Source organism: Athene cunicularia (assembly GCF_003259725.1).
Source record: "Athene cunicularia isolate RWA chromosome 4 unlocalized genomic scaffold, athCun1 chr4_part2, whole genome shotgun sequence".
Classification (NCBI taxonomy): domain Eukaryota; kingdom Metazoa; phylum Chordata; class Aves; order Strigiformes; family Strigidae; genus Athene; species Athene cunicularia.
This window is the reverse complement of record NW_020799099.1, coordinates 7,645,806-7,665,708: the sequence shown is the minus strand read 5'-3', so window position 1 is coordinate 7,665,708 and position 19,903 is coordinate 7,645,806. Positions and strand designations below refer to the sequence as shown.

The 19,903-nt window shown below is 43.5% G+C and overlaps 2 protein-coding genes across 2 annotated transcripts in view; both read right to left on the bottom strand.

Moving 5' to 3' along the window:
• Positions 1-121, bottom strand: part of RCHY1 (ring finger and CHY zinc finger domain containing 1) — a 5,136-nt gene extending 5,015 nt beyond the window's left edge. The window contains exon 1 of the mRNA XM_026847893.1: positions 53-121. Coding sequence (XP_026703694.1) covers positions 53-121 — 69 coding nt within the window. The remainder of the gene's footprint in view (positions 1-52) is intronic.
• A 671-nt stretch (positions 122-792) lies between these two features.
• CDKL2 (cyclin dependent kinase like 2) lies at positions 793-16,225 on the bottom strand. The gene is made up of 13 exons (XM_026847486.1): positions 15,570-16,225; positions 11,115-11,309; positions 10,044-10,222; positions 9,053-9,165; positions 8,596-8,735; positions 7,504-7,592; positions 6,859-6,982; positions 5,704-5,978; positions 5,145-5,235; positions 4,281-4,392; positions 4,058-4,164; positions 3,260-3,352; positions 793-1,841 (listed from the first exon to the last, which is right to left on the bottom strand). Exons 1-12 carry the CDS (start codon positions 15,735-15,737, stop codon positions 3,293-3,295), a joined length of 1,653 nt encoding a protein of 550 aa, XP_026703287.1. The 5' UTR covers positions 15,738-16,225; the 3' UTR covers positions 793-1,841; positions 3,260-3,292.
• Between the last annotated feature and the right edge of the window lie 3,678 nt (positions 16,226-19,903).

The window sequence follows — 19,903 nt, the reverse complement described above, 5'->3', positions numbered from 1 at the left end:
CCGCCGCTTCCGCTTCCGCCCCGCCGCCGCGTTGCCGAGCACTCGGCCGTACCGGGGGGCCGCCGGCAGCAGCGGGTGATGGTGCCGCTGCGCGCTTTCGAATTACCTCACCGCCCGACATTTCCTACCCCCGCCCCCCATTCCCTAAAACTTTTCCCTCTCCAAATAACAAAACCGAAAATCACGGCTGCCTGACGCAGCACGGGAGGTTTTCCAGGAGGAGGTGTTTGCCGTTTCCGAGACAAGGACCCCCCACCCACGGGTGCTGCGGCTGAGCATCTCGGAGCTGGTGCTGGGAGAGCGACCTGGTCCCAGTTGGGGCGCTGCTCCATCCACTGAAGCTGTGGTGATTTCCCACTAGGTTTTAGGCAAGTAGCTTGCTTCATCTGCCCGTGGTTAACTAAGTGACTGCTGTGGCCAGCTGGGAGCATTTGCTATGGGTACAACGGGAAGGTACCCTGGAGCGGTTCATAGCGGTGAAGGAAAAGCAGGGCACTGGGAGTGTAACAGTGCTATCGCCCGTAGGCCAGCCGGGCTGGGAAGGTAAAGGGCGTACTGGGTGAGCACAGTTGGCTACGTGCTGTATGGATGATGCTGAGAGGGGCATTAGGAACCTGTGCTTGTAAATGGTTGCTAGAAACGTGTCAATGTTAAATGAAAATACTCAAAATTCCTATTTTTTCGATGCAGGTAATGCCACCAATGCGAGTGAGCAAGTAACACCAAGTCCAGGGAAGACTAAGTGCATATATCTTAATTTGTAAGCACACACTAGTACCAAGAAATTTGGAATCTGAATACCCTTTTATTTACAAATTTTAAGATACATGTCAAAACACAGCATAGCCACAAAGCCCTAAAATACAATGACATTCATACTGTATTCTGCCATGACACATCGATGGGAAAGGGCGTACTTTGTGCAAAGACAAGTTCCAAAACTCATTCCACTGTACAGGGGTGTGAGCTGTGACAGCAGCTAAGTAAAAACGGTCTCGGAACAGTCCCAAGCAATGCCATCTTTCCCAACAAGCCACTGTCAAGTTTTACACTTACATGTCCCATTCCCCCAGGAAACTGAGGGACTGATGACTTAAGTGAGTTACTGAGAGCTCACAGAAGCCATTTCACATGCCACTTGCTACACGGCTCAGGATTTTAAACTGATAATCTTCCTTCACCATTAATAGCAGCCAGACATTCACCCAGCACAGCCAGACAACAGGCCCAGCGAAACACCCGAAAGACAACCACCCAAAGACTGGGGGACGAAAGCATGGAAGGAACTTAACACAAGGTCACATGTGCTGCTGAGCGTTAGCAAGGGTTTCAGAGAAACAGTTGGAAACATTGACACATTTAAATGTGTTTCTTGCACATTTTCTTCACTGGCATTTTTGTCAAGGCAAAGGTGCTTTCAATACAAATTAGGTAGCCCACAAAAACATGGCAAATTTGGCAGCTATCTACTCTCTTCACCATTCCTTTAAAAAGAAAACCCTCAAGAGGGCAGCAGTTAAATAAAAGAAGGCCCAACTTCCTTCAAAACCCTCCAAACCACCTTCTGCCCTTGTCACACACCAATAATCACTATTTATCCCTGAGCGACCTCTGACAAGACCTGGCCCTAGGCCAGAAAGTCAACATTTCAGGAGCTGGTTTGGATGCAAGAAATCCAGCAGCAAGGGTAGTATGAGCTTGTCCTTGGGCTGGACCTGAGCCACCTCCCATGACAGTCTGCTGCGCTAACAAGAGAGTAAGGGATCCTTCTCCCTCCTGCAGGGACTTTGCAGCTTTAGCACCTGGAAACTCAGGCAGATTGTTCCCACTGTTTCAGCCACCTGCATCAAGAGGAGAAAAGCAGAACGATGTTATGGACAGGCTAACAAAACCACAGAGGTAGTCACTGATCATATGCTTCCTTTATTGTGATTCATTATATGACCATATGCTGCTAAAGCTGTGCACTTACACCTCTGTGTTTCACAGATGAGACATATTCAGTAAGGTTTATTTTTCCCCCACTTCTATTATCAGGATTGCTTCCCATCTCAATGGTTTTTCTTCTTTCTCCCTAGCAGCATTAAGCCGTCACATCACATGAATATAAGTGAGTGACAAATCCACTCATATAGATTAAGAGCATGTGCAGCATTGGTGAAGAGATTTCAGAGACAGCAGTTGCTCCCTCTCCTCAAAAAGGAAGGTTCCAATAGAGCCGATTAACATTTTGAAGCACAGCCTCTGAAGACCCTTCCAGAGCACCTTGTCTCCTTCCCTCTTTATTCTCCTCAACTTCTGCTCCCTCTGTGCAGTCCTTCTGCCCAGCCTCAGTGAGGAAAGAGGGGAGATCGTGACAGTAAAAACCCTCAGCTAAGCACTGCAGTTCTTGGTTTCAAGAGGATGAGACAAACTCCAAGACATACAGCAAACTCCCTGGAAAATGCTGAGCAACAATAGGTAACAATACCCCAATAGAAAAAACACAAACAAAACCACAAAATTTTTTATACGAGTTTTCTTTCAGACAATATTGCTTAGAGAACCGCCTGTCTTTCAATGGACAAGAAACTATTAAAACCACATTTAAAAGCCTCAGCTTTAAACAATATGGAATGCCAAGATGCAAGGCTGAGTGAAGGTTCAAATAGAGTGGTGGAGTTGAAACTCAGTACTTCATTCTTAAGACTACAAGTCAACCACAAAGCCAGGACTTTTGCTAAACCTCCTCTCCCACTCCTCTGTTGTGCTTGGAGAGCACTGAGGTATCAACAGCTCCATTAAGTAAATTTAGATTGCATGACATAGTTACTAAAAAGTTTCCCTAATGTTAAGCTTGACAAGCCCCCACAAATGCTTTTCTCCCTTCTTGCAGGAAAGTCCATTTTCTGTGATACACTTGTCAGTGCTGTACATATAACCCATTTTTTCAACTCCCCATGTGAAGGCAGCCCATTTCCCCTTTCTGTTATTCTATCAGCTTGCTCGACCCTAAACTTCATGAGCTTCTTAATTTGCAGCACATTAGCTCAGGAAAACAATTCACCTGCCACAGTAAACTTCAGTATCTGTAAAGAAAGCTGTGTGCTGTCCTCAGTAAGAAGCCTGTCTTGACTAGGTGGCCTAACCAAGAATGTGAAGTGTAAAAGGATTTTCCCACTGCACCTCCTAACCAGGTAAGTGTTCATGAAACTATCCACTTGAAAGACACCAGAAATTAAAGCCACCAGAAGATTACACTGCAGAAATTAAAGCTTACCTTTCACAGACAGGTGTGATCATCTCCATAAGGCTAGTGCTCAACTCTAGGGAAGCTGGCTTCTGTTGCATCGGGAATCAAGGTCCCTGACAACTGTAAATTGGGAAAGAAAAAAAGAGAGTGTCAATTTCCAAGTGTAGTATAATAAATAGAACAATCAAAAGCTGCCTTCTAGGGACATATGCAATGCCAACATGCAAGTTAAAACAAATCTGGTTTTTGATCAGATTTCAAAAATACTTCTCTTCCCATATAGTCTGTCAAATCTCACCTGGAAGCAAGGTAGCCAAAGTGACTGCCTGTGGAATTACTTACCTCTCAAACAACACCTCAATATTACTGAGGAACTAATCTTTAAAGAGAGTTGCAAGTTTTCCCCTTCTCTCCCTATGCCTGGCTCCTATGCTTTTTCCCTCCCTAGCTCACCTGGCCCCTCAACACCTAACACAGCCAGAACAGATCTCCTCAAGACGTATGTCCCTCATGGACTCTCTTCAACTCTGGTAAATCAAGCTTACTTCCACCTTGATCCAGCCAGCTGAAACAGCAACAATTCATGGTGTCTGAATCTAGTATTTAGCTAACCTCAGAGAGACAAATAGAGCCTCATGTTTCATCCATGACCCTTCTCTTTTCCCCTAGTGTAAAGCCTCAGGTCCTTTTATTTAGACAGTTAAGAAACCAAAGCAAGTTCTGCTTCTGTTAAGAGTCACACAGCAAATTTGTGGGTCATGCTGCTTAGAAAGTCCTGAACCAAACAAATACAGAGCAGCACAAACCATTGTATTGCTTTGTTACCTGCTGTGAGGCCAGACTTGGGTTATGGAGGTCAATAGCAGCAAGGGAGGGTACACGGGACTCCGAAACTGTTTTATTTTCCTTTCTCAGAAATCGGGGATGCCACACTGCAAAACACAACCAATGCATGTTAAGGAAGCAAGAGATGATGGTTTTAATGTAAGCTGCTTCATGCCACTTATTTAGTATCCATGTTTTATTTAGAGGACATCAAAGCTCATACCTTCCACTCCTCTCAGTTCAGGGAGATGATTTAGTTCTGGCAAACGCACATCTGTTCTGGAGAATTCCCATTTTTTCCTATTTGCGTGAAGGATGTTTTTTTCATTAGTAACCTGTAATCAAGGGCATAAGCACCAGCTCAGGAAAATATAGAAAAAACAAAGCTACTTTCAAGCTTAAAAATGAATCAACACAGAAATGTTCTGCTGCAGTTGGAACTTGCACAAGAGTAAAAGAAAAGACTCTGATGCCTATGAAGGAACCCATTCTGCACAAGTGTCATTTATACAGTATAAATTATGGAACACGTACAGCAAAAAAACCCCAATCATCTAAGTGAGACTGCTTTCAGAGAGACAAAATAGAGCCCTTGGAGAATGGCTTGGATTAGCTATCTGCAAAAAGGCAAATGTTCCTGTAGGTGTGGAAAAAATATTGCCTATGTAGTGAGGCGCGGTGGAAAGCTTTCCATTTCACTTGTTTTCATTATCAATTTTTAATGCATTTATGACATGACTAAATAAGGCCCTGACCACGTTAAATCCAAATCCTCAATTCTGCTTCAGTAGCACAGCACACACCGTCTACTTTTCCTGGCTAGGCAGGAGGCCATGGATATATTTCACGTCTCAGACATCCTGTGCTGGACTGCTCCCCTCATTTAAAATTGCCTTCTGAAACAAAATATGTTTCATATAAAAGATGACAGATCACACACCTGTAGGAAAAAAGGGGTAAAGAAAATAATATTTCTAGTTGGGTGTTATGGTGAAGGCTGCAACAGATGGGATTCTTGACAATAAAACACATACTTGAGTTCAGAATTTATTTTTGCTTTGCCAAGGGGGAAAGACAGATGACTTACCGATGTCAAGCTTACACTGTAATGGCCTGCTGGAGAATGCTTCCGTTGCTTTAGAAATGGGTTCAAGTATTTTTTACTCTTTTCATCAACCCTGTAATCAAAAATGCCCCAAACTTTGTATTAACTGGGGTAACACGGTGAATATAAAAACAACAAATGCAAGATATCCAGAAACAGTCATTAAATGCTTAGAAAGAAGGCTCGGGGAGAATATCCTTCATGAGCTCAGTTAACAGAGAAGCTTGGTCCAAAGGACAAGCCACGAGTCAAAGAAAGGCCAGTGTCACAGCAGCTGGCAAACTGCTGCTGTTCAGCAGAGCTTTGCCCCACGCAGAAACACAGGGACCCTCTGCCTGTGTGGACACGCACAGCTGCTCAAGGTGAAGCTGCCCTTTCTGATCCACACACAGTCCTCCACCCAAGAGCTGTTCCTAGCCCCGTCCTGTCCCAAACCCATATCCTGCCTTCCCACATCATCACCCTCCTTCTCTCTCAGGACATTACAGTTCCTCGACAACAGGGATGATGGATAAAAGCTCTTCTAGTTCTGCTCCCATACCTGTAATTAAGGTTCCCAGGAACAGGACCCATCCCAACCATAGTGGGAGAAAAGTTCTGGTTGATGGGCGGGATAACTATGCCTGCATTCCTGGCATAGTCCAAGCTGCTGCTGGAATCTTTTAGACTCGTTTGAGTGCTTATTTTAAATGGGTTGATTGCACTGTCGAAGAGGGAGCTCAGGTTGGAGGATCTGTCTGCTTTCTCTGCATCAGCTTTAGAGCGCTTTGCCTTTAATAGCTTTGCATCTCTGCTTTTCGGGTCAATGCTGAGATCCTGTTTGGGAAGATAAGAATTGTCTTTCTCTTACAGTCATGTTTAAAAAATAGCTTAGAGCAGTGCATGCAGGAAAAAGAAATCAGAAGCCTAAACCTGCATGATTCTGCAAGGATCTGGTGGAGGTGGTATCGGTTTTAGTAGAAAACTTGTCTTCCATCAAACGGGAAGAGACTTGTCAGGGTTCCAACACCCTCTGTAAATAAGTCACCTTAGAGTGGGATTGGAAATGATTAAGAACAGCCATATCCTGTGTCACTTCCAAAGATATAAGAACTGAGCTCAATGTCACCTCAAAGTCACTCTGAAGCCTTTACATCTTAGTGTCTGATTGAAAGCAAAATATGTAATTTTGGATACAGGGCTTTAACACAGGTTAAACAGCAGTATACAAGCATGTTTTTGTGATTCAACATGACTTACGCTTCCCAACCAATTCTCCCTTCAGCTCTACATTTGCCAGTAACTGCATCACAATGTAGTTTACCTGCAAGGGACTGGCCAAACAACCACCTGCAGACTGCCAAGCCAAGCACCAGAGCAACCATGTAGCAGCTGTAGAGCCAGAATCAAAGGCACAGAACTTCTACACAATGGCCTGTGAGCTGTACTGCACCAAGTGCCAGAGCTGTTGGGGTGCAGGCCTAACATACTGCCCTGAATCGGGCGACAAGGTCTTCAGCGCTGTTTAGACTCACAGTGGCCTCCAAAGGTGAGCTTCTCTGGCACATCACACTTATCTAACCTTTTTTTAAAAAAATGAAATAGACAACTATGCTTGTATTTTTTTCTATGAACTTAAATTGCTGCACACACTTATATAATGATTTTAAAACATGAAAAAAAAAAATACAGGTTTGAAAAACAAGGTTGGACCAACCTGGACACCAAGCATCTTTCTTTCTTCTAAAGTATCTTTGTCCTTTTTGCTGATTTTTGATTTTTTTTGTAATTGATGGTCTCTGGCATCTTTCTGAATCTTTAATTTAAGCTCCTGAGCAAATCTACATTCCATATAAGGACAAAAAAAAAAAAAAGAAAAAAAGAAAAAAAAAAGACTTCAGTTAATCTTGGTGTCATCATCAACTGGTGTTCAGCGCAGGCTCCTATAGCCTTTTAAGTAATCAAACACATCATGCCTTTTTACCTAACGAGAAGACAGCCAAATATGATGTATCCATTAAAATAAATAAAATCTTACAAGCACATGCTTTTCACATTACATCAATAAAGGTGTTTATATCTCAGTCTGGTGCAGATGCAGTGTGAGACTATACTACCCAATACAGCATGACACTGGGTGTGCATACTGATGAATTAATGTCATGACAAGGTAATGAGACAAACATGCTGCTGCAATGTGCTCCCTTTCAACTGTTCTCCTACTTCCAGGAAGACTGAAACCAAACAAAACCAAGGCATTCAGCAGCTGTCAGCTCTGCAAATCCAACATGCAATCTTCAAGTGCAACTGCTTAACTTCCTTCTAATATTAGCCTGCTTTGAGCAAGAAGTGAACTGTTTACCTTTCAGCAAATCCATCCTTGTTAAAGAAGTCACACTGCAAGAGTTCAGCACAGGATGGTCTTTTGTCTGGATCAATCTGCAAACACTTCTGTCAAATCAATGTAAACATTAGAAGGCAAATACATTAGAAATGACAAAAAGACTTCAGCATTTCTGAATGATGTCAAGAAAAAAAGCTGCAAAACTGCCCCTTCGAGGGCCTGTTATACTGTGGCGAGCCCAAGAGACACCACCAGAAAAATTTAATCTTTGCTGGCTGTTTCCATTCCAATGACTAATGCTCACAAAGACTCACTGCATAGGGAATACCTGTCATACAGAGAGATCACTCTGCTCTCTGTACACCTCCCTTGTTTTCAGTTACATTTGCTTGTCTAAGGCTTTAGAATCTGTTAAGGTTGTTTTAGTTACCCAACATATCGGTGCTCCAGATGACTGTGTGAAAGTACAGAAGACACTCCCTGGAAGGATTCTTCAGAACCTATTTCAAAGTTGTAGGCTTCCTAACTCCCACACAGCAGACACAGCACCAAGGGCAAAGGACACATTTAGGTGCCATCCCATCCAAGCCTACTTGCTCGCAGTGCCTCCACCAGCAGGTAGAGGGAGCGCTGGCAGAAAACGCTATATCCACACAGCTCTGCTAGTGAGAGGGAAGTAAGGGGACTGTCTATCATCTACAAAGCATCAACTTAAGTAGCAAACGAGGGGCAAAGCTTGTTGGGAGACCTTTCAAAAGATTAAGGGATGCAGTGAGGTGTATGGGGGGATCCTTTCAACACACAAGCCCTCCTTCATCTTTCAAATCTCCTTGGAAGACAATTAGTGGGGCACAATATGCTACCAATCCTCCCTGGAGGACATGCAGTCACCATTTTGCTCTGAAGATGAGTGGCTTAGTCTCCCCTGTCACCAACGACAGTAGCTGTCATATCCCTGCAGTTCTCACTAAGCTACCAATCCAAGCAGTTCCTCATTGCATGGGTAGTTGAAAGCTAGTTTAACAGCCTCAGCCTTTTCTGTAGGCTCTATTCAGCTCCCTAAGGTGAAGGACAAGTAAAAACATTATTAGTAAACAATCGGTTAATTACCTTGGCTAAATCTAGCACCGAAGCAGAGAGCTTGGGATATCGTTTGTCAAGAGATTCAGCCTCCTTCACTTCAGGCAGCCTCATACCAGCAAAGAGGGGATTTTTGTAGAATAACTCTTGGTGTCTTGGAATTAAATTACCTAGAATCATGCAAAGTAACCACATGGAAGAAACAGAACAGTCCCGTGAAATATGTGAGAGGCTGAAATACTGGCTCAGCACTACTGTAAGGGCTACGGTCCAGCCTGTTCTCTTTCCACCAATGCACTGTGAACTGGTGCTGTACTCACAAGCTCCTAACTCCCCCTTTGTAAAAGGCACTAAGAGTACACACTCTCAGAAATTGTACAGCACACACACCACAGCCCTTCTCCCCACACCCTCCTCCCTCTGTCAAAATGTACTTGACCCCTTCATTATTTAAGTAGGCACTAGGTGCCTGAAAGGCTGTTCTTACCCAGGCACTTGGTGATATGGTAGAGCTGGTCAATGTCCGAATCTCCAGGGAAGAGGGGCTCTCCTGTAAGCATTTCTGTTATCAGAGAGCCAACAGCCCACACATCAACAGCCCTGGAAAAAAAAACAACAACACCCCAGCTCAGCACAGCTTCATTTGTCTCTTTGATCTAAAGGCTGAGCCAGGCCAGTACACACAGCCTGTCTTCAGCAGGTTACAAGCCCTGAGGACAGCTTTGCCCCCCTAAACAGCAAGACAGCTGTTTTCCAAGCTAACAAGTGCTCTGATGAATGGCAAGGATTCAGCTCTTGAAGCAGACAAGTGCTAGCAGAAGCCTGACAGATGTAAAATCAGGTTCCAAACCCCAGTGCTTTAAAAATACTAATACAACTCAACACATGAGCAGAATCATGCACTTTGAAGAGTACAAGGGTAAGCAGCTACTCTTTCCATAAGCTTCCGCTCTTCAGGTACATTTACTGAATATTAAGTAATACAGAGACATACATAAAGCTGCACATTTGTACTAACAAGACCTGTGAATAACAGTTTAAGTTCTGACTTGCTTTTGTGGCACTGAGGATTCCCAGTAAGAAAAATCTCATTCCGCCCTCCTGAAAGGTCTGTCCAGAATTGTTTGGAGGGACTTTTCTGCCTTCCCTCCATGACTCCAGCTGCAGAGGAGTGAGGTCTATTATAGCCTCCCCCAGTACCAGCATGGCAACTGAAAAGCTCCTCTAGACAAAGACCAGGAGTGCTAAGAGCTCTCCTTGCCTTTCGAGCCAGGAAAGCCTAGCACTGGCAGTAGTTAGCTGCAGAGTGGGACAGAGAAGAGGAAAGCTTAAACCTTTACAAGTGAATAACCAGGGAATGCTGAACAGCATCCCTTTCATGTGTTTGCCAAGCGATAGTTCCCTGCCTCCCCAAAAACCAGAGCAAACCCCCTCCACACGTCCCACAAGCCTTTTGCAGTCTCTCATGCCAGTCTTACTTGCCATACTTGCTATCTCCCACCAGCAGCTCCGGAGCTCTGTACCATCGGGTTGCCACATAGTCTGTGTAAGCTTCCCCAGAAGCTGCTAAGGTACGGGCAAATCCAAAGTCACACAGTTTTACAACTCCTGACTGGGAAACTAGTATGTTCTCTGGCTTAATGTCCCGATGTATTATCTGCACAGAGAAAAGCAAGTCAAGACAAAAAACATTCCCTGTTTCTACAATGTAAATTGACTGGCTCACCAAAAATAGTAGCTTTCTCACATCCAGGTAGAAAATTACATTTTTGCAAGCATGGGAAACCTAAGAAGTCTGTAAAAGACAGCTATGTGCACACAGTCAATGAACAAGTGCTGACCCATGTGCACAGGTAAACACAGAACCTCACTTTTGCACACAGAAGCACTTATTTTATGTATCTCTCCACATATGTTCTGTGGGTGTATTTACTATAGGTATTTCAACAGGCACAATTTATTATGCTTGAGAATGTGGGCTTGACAAGTTTAAAAGCTGTTAAATATTACAAGGGCCATGGGCATGTCCTACAAGTTAAATGTGAAGAGTATTTTAGGAATTCATAAGATACACAGTTTCCCAAACATAAAAATAAATAGATGCATGTGTTTATATATAGTTATACAACTAGGATTAAATTGGCAAACCTGTTACAAATCAGTTGAGAACAAAAACCTAAAAATATTGAAGAGAAAAAAAGCAAGCCTGCATGTTTACACATACTTTTATCACAATCAAACTTTTGAAAATAAGACTATCTCCCTCTGCAAGGTAAGTCAACTTGTAACAAGGTGCCACGAAGCTGGATGCCCACGGACTTCTGATCCCTTCCTTTGAAACACTCTCACAAATCAATCAGAGACAGACTACTGGATTAGCTGACATCAAGTTCTGACATTTCATACAAAATTCGGTCTGGCCCTTCTGCGCTGCCTCTTCCATTTCAGCCAAAGCTTTATTTCTCTGTCTTAACATGTATCAGAAATATACACTTCTGTATCTATTCATTCAAGGTTAACTGCAGAGCCGACTTCTTGTGTATACTTACATTATGACTGTGACAAAACGCTATTCCTCTCATAATCTGAAATAAGTATTTCCGAACCCTGCTGTAGTCTAGTCCATTTGGAAATGCCTCAAGGTCATCAAGCACTGTGTGATCCACAAATTCAAACACCAGATACCACCGTTTCTTCTTTTTACACACTTCCAGCAGGTTCACCAGATTCTCATGTCTGAGTTGCTGTTATAAAACAAGAAATATGAGAGTCTGACAGCACGTAACATGTAAACTAAGACCAGATACTGCAACCCAGCTGGTGCACTGCCCTGGAATGCTCCTCTTGTCACGGCACTTACTTGCATTTATTCTTAAAATCAGCATACTAACATTTTACAATAGGTTTTATTTTGTCAATTTTATTTTATTAACATTATCTGGAGGATTTCTACCACCTCATATATGGAGACACTTCTCTTTATAACCTAAAAATAAAACACTGACTAAGGACATTTCTTGAGGATCCTCAAAATACACTGTTCTGTTGTTGGAAAAATCTCATGTGTTCTGCTTCTCACAGTGCTCTCCTCACATAAGAGGTGACACTAACTCATGCCCTGATCTTGACAAGCTTTAGAGCAAGCTTATGTTCCACATGAAAGAAATTGGAAGGAAGTCAAAAAGAACTCCAGAGAAGCATGAGGTTAACATGTGAAAGACAGCAGGCACCTAACGACATCTCCCAGAAAGACTTTCCATGGCAAAGGAAAATCCAGAGGTCCCCACGCTAGCAGGAAAGACAAAGCAGGACAGATTGTACTGGAAAGTTCAGCATATTGCCAAGCATGTCTCTGACCACAACAAGAACAACAGGGTATTTAATCATGACTGGTGAGCTGCAGAGATTCCTTGCTAGCCCCCTGGTTCTGCTTACAAACAGCAATAAACACAGCTTGTCCCCATGTAACATTGGGCATTGTATCTGTGACTCAAACTCCTTTAGGAGAAATCCTCATCAAGGTGACCAAGTAACACTGTGCTACCCTGCCTGCTCCCTCAGGGCAGGGCACAAGGAGCAATGCTAGCTACCCCTTCCAGACACGACCCAAAGGATTGCTGAAGACAGCTCTCAGTGTTTTGTTTTAAGAAAACTTTGCCTCTCCCAACAACCCCAAGCTGATTCATCTCTTTTCTCGCATTATTTCCATCAAGTTTTACTCTTCTTCTCTGTCATACCTTTCTCTAGGTTCTCTTTAAAAAAAAAAAAATCTCTTACATCCCAATTTAAAAGAAGAACAAAAGCAGCTGCAACACCTCTCGGTTCTACCTAGCTGACAATCCATCACCAACTACTCTGTGTATCTTAATTTTTTCTTATAAGGCCGATAGAAGACTTTTCATTTAAGCTCCTCCCAAACCCTCCCAAAGCATTTCTGTTGGCACTGCCATCTTATACCCACTTACAATAACTAACATGAGCCAAAATACAAGCATATTGAATGGATAAAAGGAAAGTTCATAATTCTTACCTATAATAGTGTTAACAATTAAACAGCTTCTATTGAACTGTGTTTAGTGGATTCAGAATGAAAACTGACCAGCCAAGGATTTGAAGATTTTTTTTTCCAATATTATGCAGAAGGGAAAGCTGAATATAGTTTAGATGAAAAAAATCCGTAACTTAAATGAAAAGAAAAACAAAGCTGTTGTATTTTCTAGTTATTTCATCATCACATTCTGACCAGTCAAGAATCCACCTCGAATTCGTTAAACATTTGTAACATTGGTTTATTGCACACCACTTTAACAAAACAAACCATGCTACAATGAGCAGTTACTTATTAGCTCAGAGCCTAGCAGGAAAATATCGTTGGAGGCTGCCTGAAGGCAGCACCAGAGCCCAGGGATTGCAACCAAGGAAGATGCAAAAGGACTGCACAGCACAGGGACTTGTCGGGGAAATGCTCTGCCAGTCCAGAGAGAGTGGCAGCCAACCTGCACCTGGGTCTGTCAAAGACCCAGATTTCTTAAAAGGTCTGAAAAGTGCAGATTTTAAAAAAGATGATCAATTAGAAAAAAGCTCTTTTCTCAAGAATAATTTCTTCTCAGCACAGGAGACCTGAATTGGTTTTTTTTGGTTTCAGCCACGATGAAATTTCTGCCCAAACTCCGGAATAGGAGAAAAGAAAAAAAAGCACAACCAAACCAAACCCAAACCCACCCTAGTTTCATAGGGAGCATGCAAGTGAAGAAACTACAAAACCACAAAATCTCTAAGTATTTATTTTCACCATGAGGGGCCACATTTATTGAAATGTTCCCCTTGCTAAGTTCCCATTTACTCATAAAAACAAGTTAATTCCCAGTGCACCTGGGAGGTGGTACATGCTTTGACTCAAGTAAGTGAGCCTGGCCAACAGATCAAGTATGATACAGGCTTACACAGATCTGCTTTAAAAGAGTTTGAGGGGACAATGCTTGGAGCTGCTGGATGTGTCTCAAGCTCCAGCACATGCATTTCTATCAATTCTAAGGGTCTGTGGCTCTTACAATGATGGCAGAGATCACTTTTTTTTTTTTTTTCCTTCACAGCGCAGGGACTATAGCCTGGCAGACTCGCAGAGACACTCATGGCAGCCAAGAGGAGGGAGGCAGGCTTGCACAGAACACCTCACATCAGAGGAAAAGCCTAGATGCACTCCAACCACAACAAGACTTTCCTTCATTTCTTCGTAAGACATGCCACTTGTATACCAACTCTTAAAACTACCATGTGTGGCCACACACAGGGTCAAGCACTGCCCTGTGCATACTGCCTGCAGGACAAGGGAAGAAGTGAAATGCTGCAACTACTGTTAGAGGTTATGGTGACAAACACAGGGACTGGAGGTGGTCAAAAGAGCAAGCAAAACAAGGGATGTATGTCCTGGCACGCCACCCTGAATGGTTGGCATCCTATTCATGAAGGAACGCAGCACAAACAACTGTCAGTGAAACAGTTTAGGAACGTGCAAAAACTTCTATAGGCAGAACAAAGCCGAGAGAGGAAGCAGAACTGTAGGACAAAACACTGAAAAGCACACACACAAACCCCTGTTTATCTAAAGTTCCTGGGTATTTTCCCAGATAGAGTATCTACAGCCCATGAAGAGAAGTACCTTTAACAAACCAAGCCACACAATGAGGCTACACCACGTAACACCACCAATAAGAAGCCAGCAGGCTGAAGTATGACTGGCCATTTAGGTGAGTATAAAGCATCCACAATCAATACCAGGCAAATCATGCACTCAAACAGCAAAGGACCTTATGCCAGCTGGCTTCAGCCTAGGGGCTAGCCATCGATTGATAAGGTTCAGGGGATTCGATACCTGTCCTCCTCCAGCCTCTTTCTGGCAGTACAAGCCTGACAGGAAATTAAATAAATAAGCCTGCCATTAATAAAGTAAAACTTCCCTAGAAGCATATCAGGTAATACCGGTAGCTAGTTTGGTTAGGCACACTGTCACACATCAGGTCACTATTCACCTGCAGGTTTTAGAAGTTCAGCATTTCTCCCATTTTCAGCAAATTCACAGCAGCAAGGTACTCAAATTTGATACACAATGCAGGGGGACGCAATTACCACCGGGAGGCAATGGAAACCTGTGGCTCCCTTCCTCATACCTTTCCCTGCTGAATACAGGGCACATAAACACACGAGATACTAAATCAAGTCAGGTTTAGCCAGGCGAATCCAGCACAGCACCCAGCCAAAGCGAAAAACAGCTCTGCAAGGCTACACCTCAAAGGCTAAATGAATCCACAATGGTTGCTCAAGAAAATACAAACAGCCTAATCAAGTCTCTTCGGGTTTGGACTTTGCTAGTTATACTTTGTAAATTGTAGTCAGAAGTAACAGTGTTTCCCTTTCAAAACTGACTCAACAGCTTAATTTTACACCTATCCTATAACTTCATTAGATAAACACCATCCTGAAAGGACTAGGACTCTCAAGAGGCACTTTCCTCCCAAGAACCCATCAACTCCCTACAGGTAGACCTCACCCACACCCATCAGATCCAAACAAGTAAACACCTTTACAACAAGAAAAACTCAGCTATGAAGATTACTACTCTGCTCGAAGGAGACATTTGTCTTCATGAAGGTATTTAAACACATGACTAGGATTAAAAATACGCGGTGAAGAGGCACCTCGAGCAGAGCAGAGGCTGGACCCGCACACAGATGCTCTCCCTCCCCAGGGAACACCCGTGCTGAGCTGCATCGTCCCCCCTGCCCACAGCGGGGCAGGTTGTTACAGTAGTCACTACAGGAGCTTCAAAATAAGAAGGTCACGCTCTGCATCAACCATCTCGGTGCATCGGCTCACGCCACACGTTGCACTTTAACAGAAACGTCTCCCGGCTGTACGAGGAGCTACGAATTTAAACACAAAGCCATCGATCTGGTCTGACTTTGCTGGAAAACACAGGCCCGCTGCCCTCACAGCCCCTTGCTCACCTTCAGCAGTTTGATTTCCCTCACGGCGATCTTCCGTACCACCGCATCGTCCTCGCTTTCCAGGAACTTCTTGACGGCGACGATCTGCCCGCTCTCCTTGTTTCGGCACTTGGTCACCACCCCGTAGCTACCTTCCCCCACGAGGCCCAGCACTTGGTACTTCTCCATGGCCGCGGCCTTCCCCCGCGGGAGGCCAGGGATGGGGGGAGCTCCGCTAGGACCGGGCGGGCTGCCGCAACCGGTGGCACCGGGAAGCGGCCGGTGGCCCCGCCGCAGCGGAGGAAGGGTGGGCTGGGCGCTGTGAGGGAGGCAGGGCGGAGAGGGGTTCCGGGGGCGAGGCTCCTGAGGTTCGGAGTGGGTCTCGGGAGAGAGGGGCTGCGGTTTGTTATCGGTAGTCGTCCGTCGGCACCTACGAGGTTTATTCGTTTATTATTTGCTCATGGGCCTCCCTCTAGTGTGTCTGTGCCAGCCTCCTGAGGGGGGCTGATGTCACACCTGACCCGGCAGTAACGCCACTCCTCTTCCTGGAGAATGTAACCCAGATATTTTACACTTAGAAAGAATTGGTAATTTACGTGAAAGCTAACTAAGGTACGGGTGTCAGCTGTACACAATTCCTTAGCCATAAATAAATCATCAATGTAGCGTATCAAAACAGATATGTTTTTTTAAAACCCGACATCCTGCTAATTTTTTACTATAATTTTGGAAAAACTAGTGGAGGATGCAGTGTAGCCCTGAGGGAGCCTTGCCTATGTTACCTGTATCTTCCCCAAGTGTGGAAAAAAAAAAAAAAGGTATTGAGAGCCTGGATAAATAAATCCACTGCATTAAGAAAAAAAAAAAAAGCTGCTTCTGTATCAATTAGGGGCAATTATGTTCCTTAATTAAAAGGTTTAAAGACCAGATTGTCATTAGAAGAAGGGGAAAACTTTGTATCCATTAGTGACTGCACAAAAGGTAAGGATTGCTCCACAGGGCTGAGTGGTCCTGCTGGGAAGCCCTTTAGTTGCACTGTGTGTTCCCTTCTGCAGTGACCTGGTTGTCCCCAGTAATTACAACAGTCTCCTCTTCCTCGAGGCCTGTTGCTCCTAAAATGTCCTCCTCTGCTTTTGCTTCTGCATCCCTGTCTTCCCAGTCTACGACTGCTATTCAGTGTTGGGCCAAAGTATTGGGAATAACTTGGAAACAAATTTGTTGCACAAGAGACACCCAACTCCTTCCTAACAATGCTAGCCTAAGAGAGCCCAAGACATGCTGGAAATCTGTATGGCTGTAACAAGTAAAAAGGCCCTTATATGAAGTTCTTTTCTTAAAGCCATTAAGAGACATAAAGAACAAATGACTAAGCAATTTATCTTGGCATGAAAATGTGTGGTGGGCAGGGTGCCAAGATAAAAAAAACAGTATGAATTCATTTAATGAATATTCGACGCCAGAGCAGCTGTGCGTTGTTGCGATGGCAGCTTATGTTGCTAGGAATCTGGCAATGATAAAGGTGCAATAATTTGCTTTAAAGTGGATGTATCAGTACCCGTGCTGTGCATTTTATTCTAAAAACATGGCTGTTCCTGCACATATTATGTGCAACTTAACACCAGGTATGAAGGTAAGCTGTTTCCTTCAAGCAAAGTTGAAGCATGCATGTGTGCTTACCCATTGAGACTTCATCCAACATACTCTTTCCAATGGCACACCAGTGAAGGAGAGAGCGAGTGATGTAGCAACCCGTGACAGTGAGTCTTTAGCTCACACTGACTTGTCTTGCTCCAGACAGTGCTGTGGCAGGATGCATGCAGGAGAAAGCAATTTTAGAGGTTTTTTTGTGGAAAAAAAGAGGTGAAAGCAACAGGGGGTAAGAGAGACCAGCTGTGCCTGTTCGGAGGGTTGCAAAACTGTGTAACCCCTAACTTGTTGGGTTGCTAGGAAAATGTCACACCCCACAGCCATTGTGCAAGGGCTGAGCCCCTTTGCCTTCAATGGTTTTACCAATCAATTCCTAGACATTTCTTTCCTCAGTTTGGCAGCCTATATTGCACAGTCTACGGTACTGTAGAAGAAAAGGTCTCTGATTGCCCTGAAGAAATTTATAAGCACCTGTCAGGCTTGACTACTGCAACATTTCTCTTTGGGAGAGAAGCAGTACATACCTTGCCAAAAAGCCAGTTCCCTGGAAAATAGCATCATGAGGCATATTCCAATAATACTTTCTGAAACCTTTATCATATTTCTCTTGACTCGATGTGCGTCACCTTCTGTAATTAATTTCTGGTTGTTTTTATTTCTCCTTCATCCTCATTGTCACTTCCTATATGCAATCACTGTAATGCACCTTTCAAGGCTGACCTCACATTTCCAGGAAAAAAAAAATCAGAGCTCAGTTGGCATTAAATTATAATATTCCTCCCACCTTCTACTGTTCATCATTATTGTAGCAAGTGCTTTCTCTGGGTCCTGGCATTTGTTCAGCACGGCTAACAGATAGCTAACTTGGCAACCAATTAACTCTTCCACCACTGAGACACCACTTTTGGCTTCATTAAAAGAAAGGCAGAAACTACAACCACGCATGCATAACAGACTTTGAAAGCTCACTTTGTCAGTGCAGATGGTTCTTCAATTTTATTTTAATCATAGCAAACAATATGGGGAACCAGCCTTTCTCGTTTATGGACAGTGTCCAGTGTCAATGGGCTCTCTGTTAACTGGAGATTCTAGCTGCCTCACTGCCATGTGCATAATCCTGTTTTTACCATCAGAAACTAACTTAAAGATGACAACGATTTCTTTTGGCTGTGGGTTGCTTTGGGTTTGTTTTTTGAGTGACCTTTATTTTTATATATATAATGTCCTAAGTTAACAAACTTATAATGATGCGTGTCAGTGTGGTGCTGTAATTTAAAGCCAGAGAGACTGAAGGTGGTGAAGGATGAGTGAGGTATCTTGCTAAGCCATACCTGTGCTCCAAATATGATTGACAGCCTGGTGGTATCTGAATGGCATTGGCTGAGTTAAGTCTTGATAATTTGAGAGAAACCCTTTTTTTTTTTTCTTATAATTTGATGCCGATAGCCAACAGGGGCCTTGAACTGGATTCCTCTCCTCAAAAGTATAATTACTGGTGATGTTTTTTCATATTGGTCTTTGGAACCCTGGAATATTTTTCTTCTCTTAAATGAAGGCTACTGTGAGCTCTTCTGATGACCACAGGAATGGATATCTCCCAGGATAACAAGAAAGGGGTTGAGCAGTTTTAAAGTCAATAGCTAGAAGATCTTTCTTTTTCTAAGAATTAAAATGGTAGCCTCACAGTGAACAGTCCTGTATCTAAACCAATGAATAACTGGATAGTTTCAAATTCTACATATCTACAGTATAAATTAGACATTTTCAGTGTTCTGAGTGCAACTGATATGATTTCTGTCAATGTGAATTTTGGATCCTTTGAATGTGGGCCAACAGCATTTTTTTTTATATATTGTTTAGGTTTTTATACCAAATAACATGTGACTCTGCTGTGTGCCTTCCACATCGTGTTTGTCTTGCTGTAGCTCTAGGAAATGTTAATCTAGAGCATGTCAACACAGTGTCAGTTCCAATTTAGTTTTTCTATTTTGTTTGCCAGAAATTTTCAGACATCTGCCAGAATGATCCACCGTAGTTCTTGTAGTTAAACCTCAGGCAGACAAATAACGATAGCCCCTGCTGTTTATAGATACTGGGTTTTAGACGAATCACACAAGTAGTTACCTACTATTTTTTATAATGAAGTAACCAATGACTTAGAGAAGTTAGGGATGAAGTAGTCTGGTGCTCTGAATGAACTTTTAGAGCTGATATTACAACGGTGGGTTTTGGTTTTTTTAGTTAAGGAATTTTTGTTTGCTTACAGAGTACAAGCTGTTGTTAACATATGCCAAGGCACAGAATTTCACAATATTCGCTATTTTACTTCTGCACAAAATGGAGGGAAATAAGTTTTTTTAAAAATACCACACATGTAGTAATGATGATAGTTGATCATGAGATGTTACCGCCTCCTTTCCAAGGTAATTTTGTGGTCAACTCCCTTATTTTTTGTACCCATCCTGGTTTCACACAGCACCTTCCTACCCCCATCACCGCCGCAGAAGACAACTCAGTCACCTCCACCTCACCTTCCTGTTAGGTTTCTTGCCTTGAAACGACGCCCGGAAGGGAAATAAATACCTCTGGCAACGGTCCGTAAAGCCAAGAGCCTTCATAATTTCCAGGTTTGACGGGATGCGGTCGTTTGGGCTCTTTAGCAGCTTGAGGCGGTTCCAGGCGGGCCCGGACACCGCCACCTCCCGCCG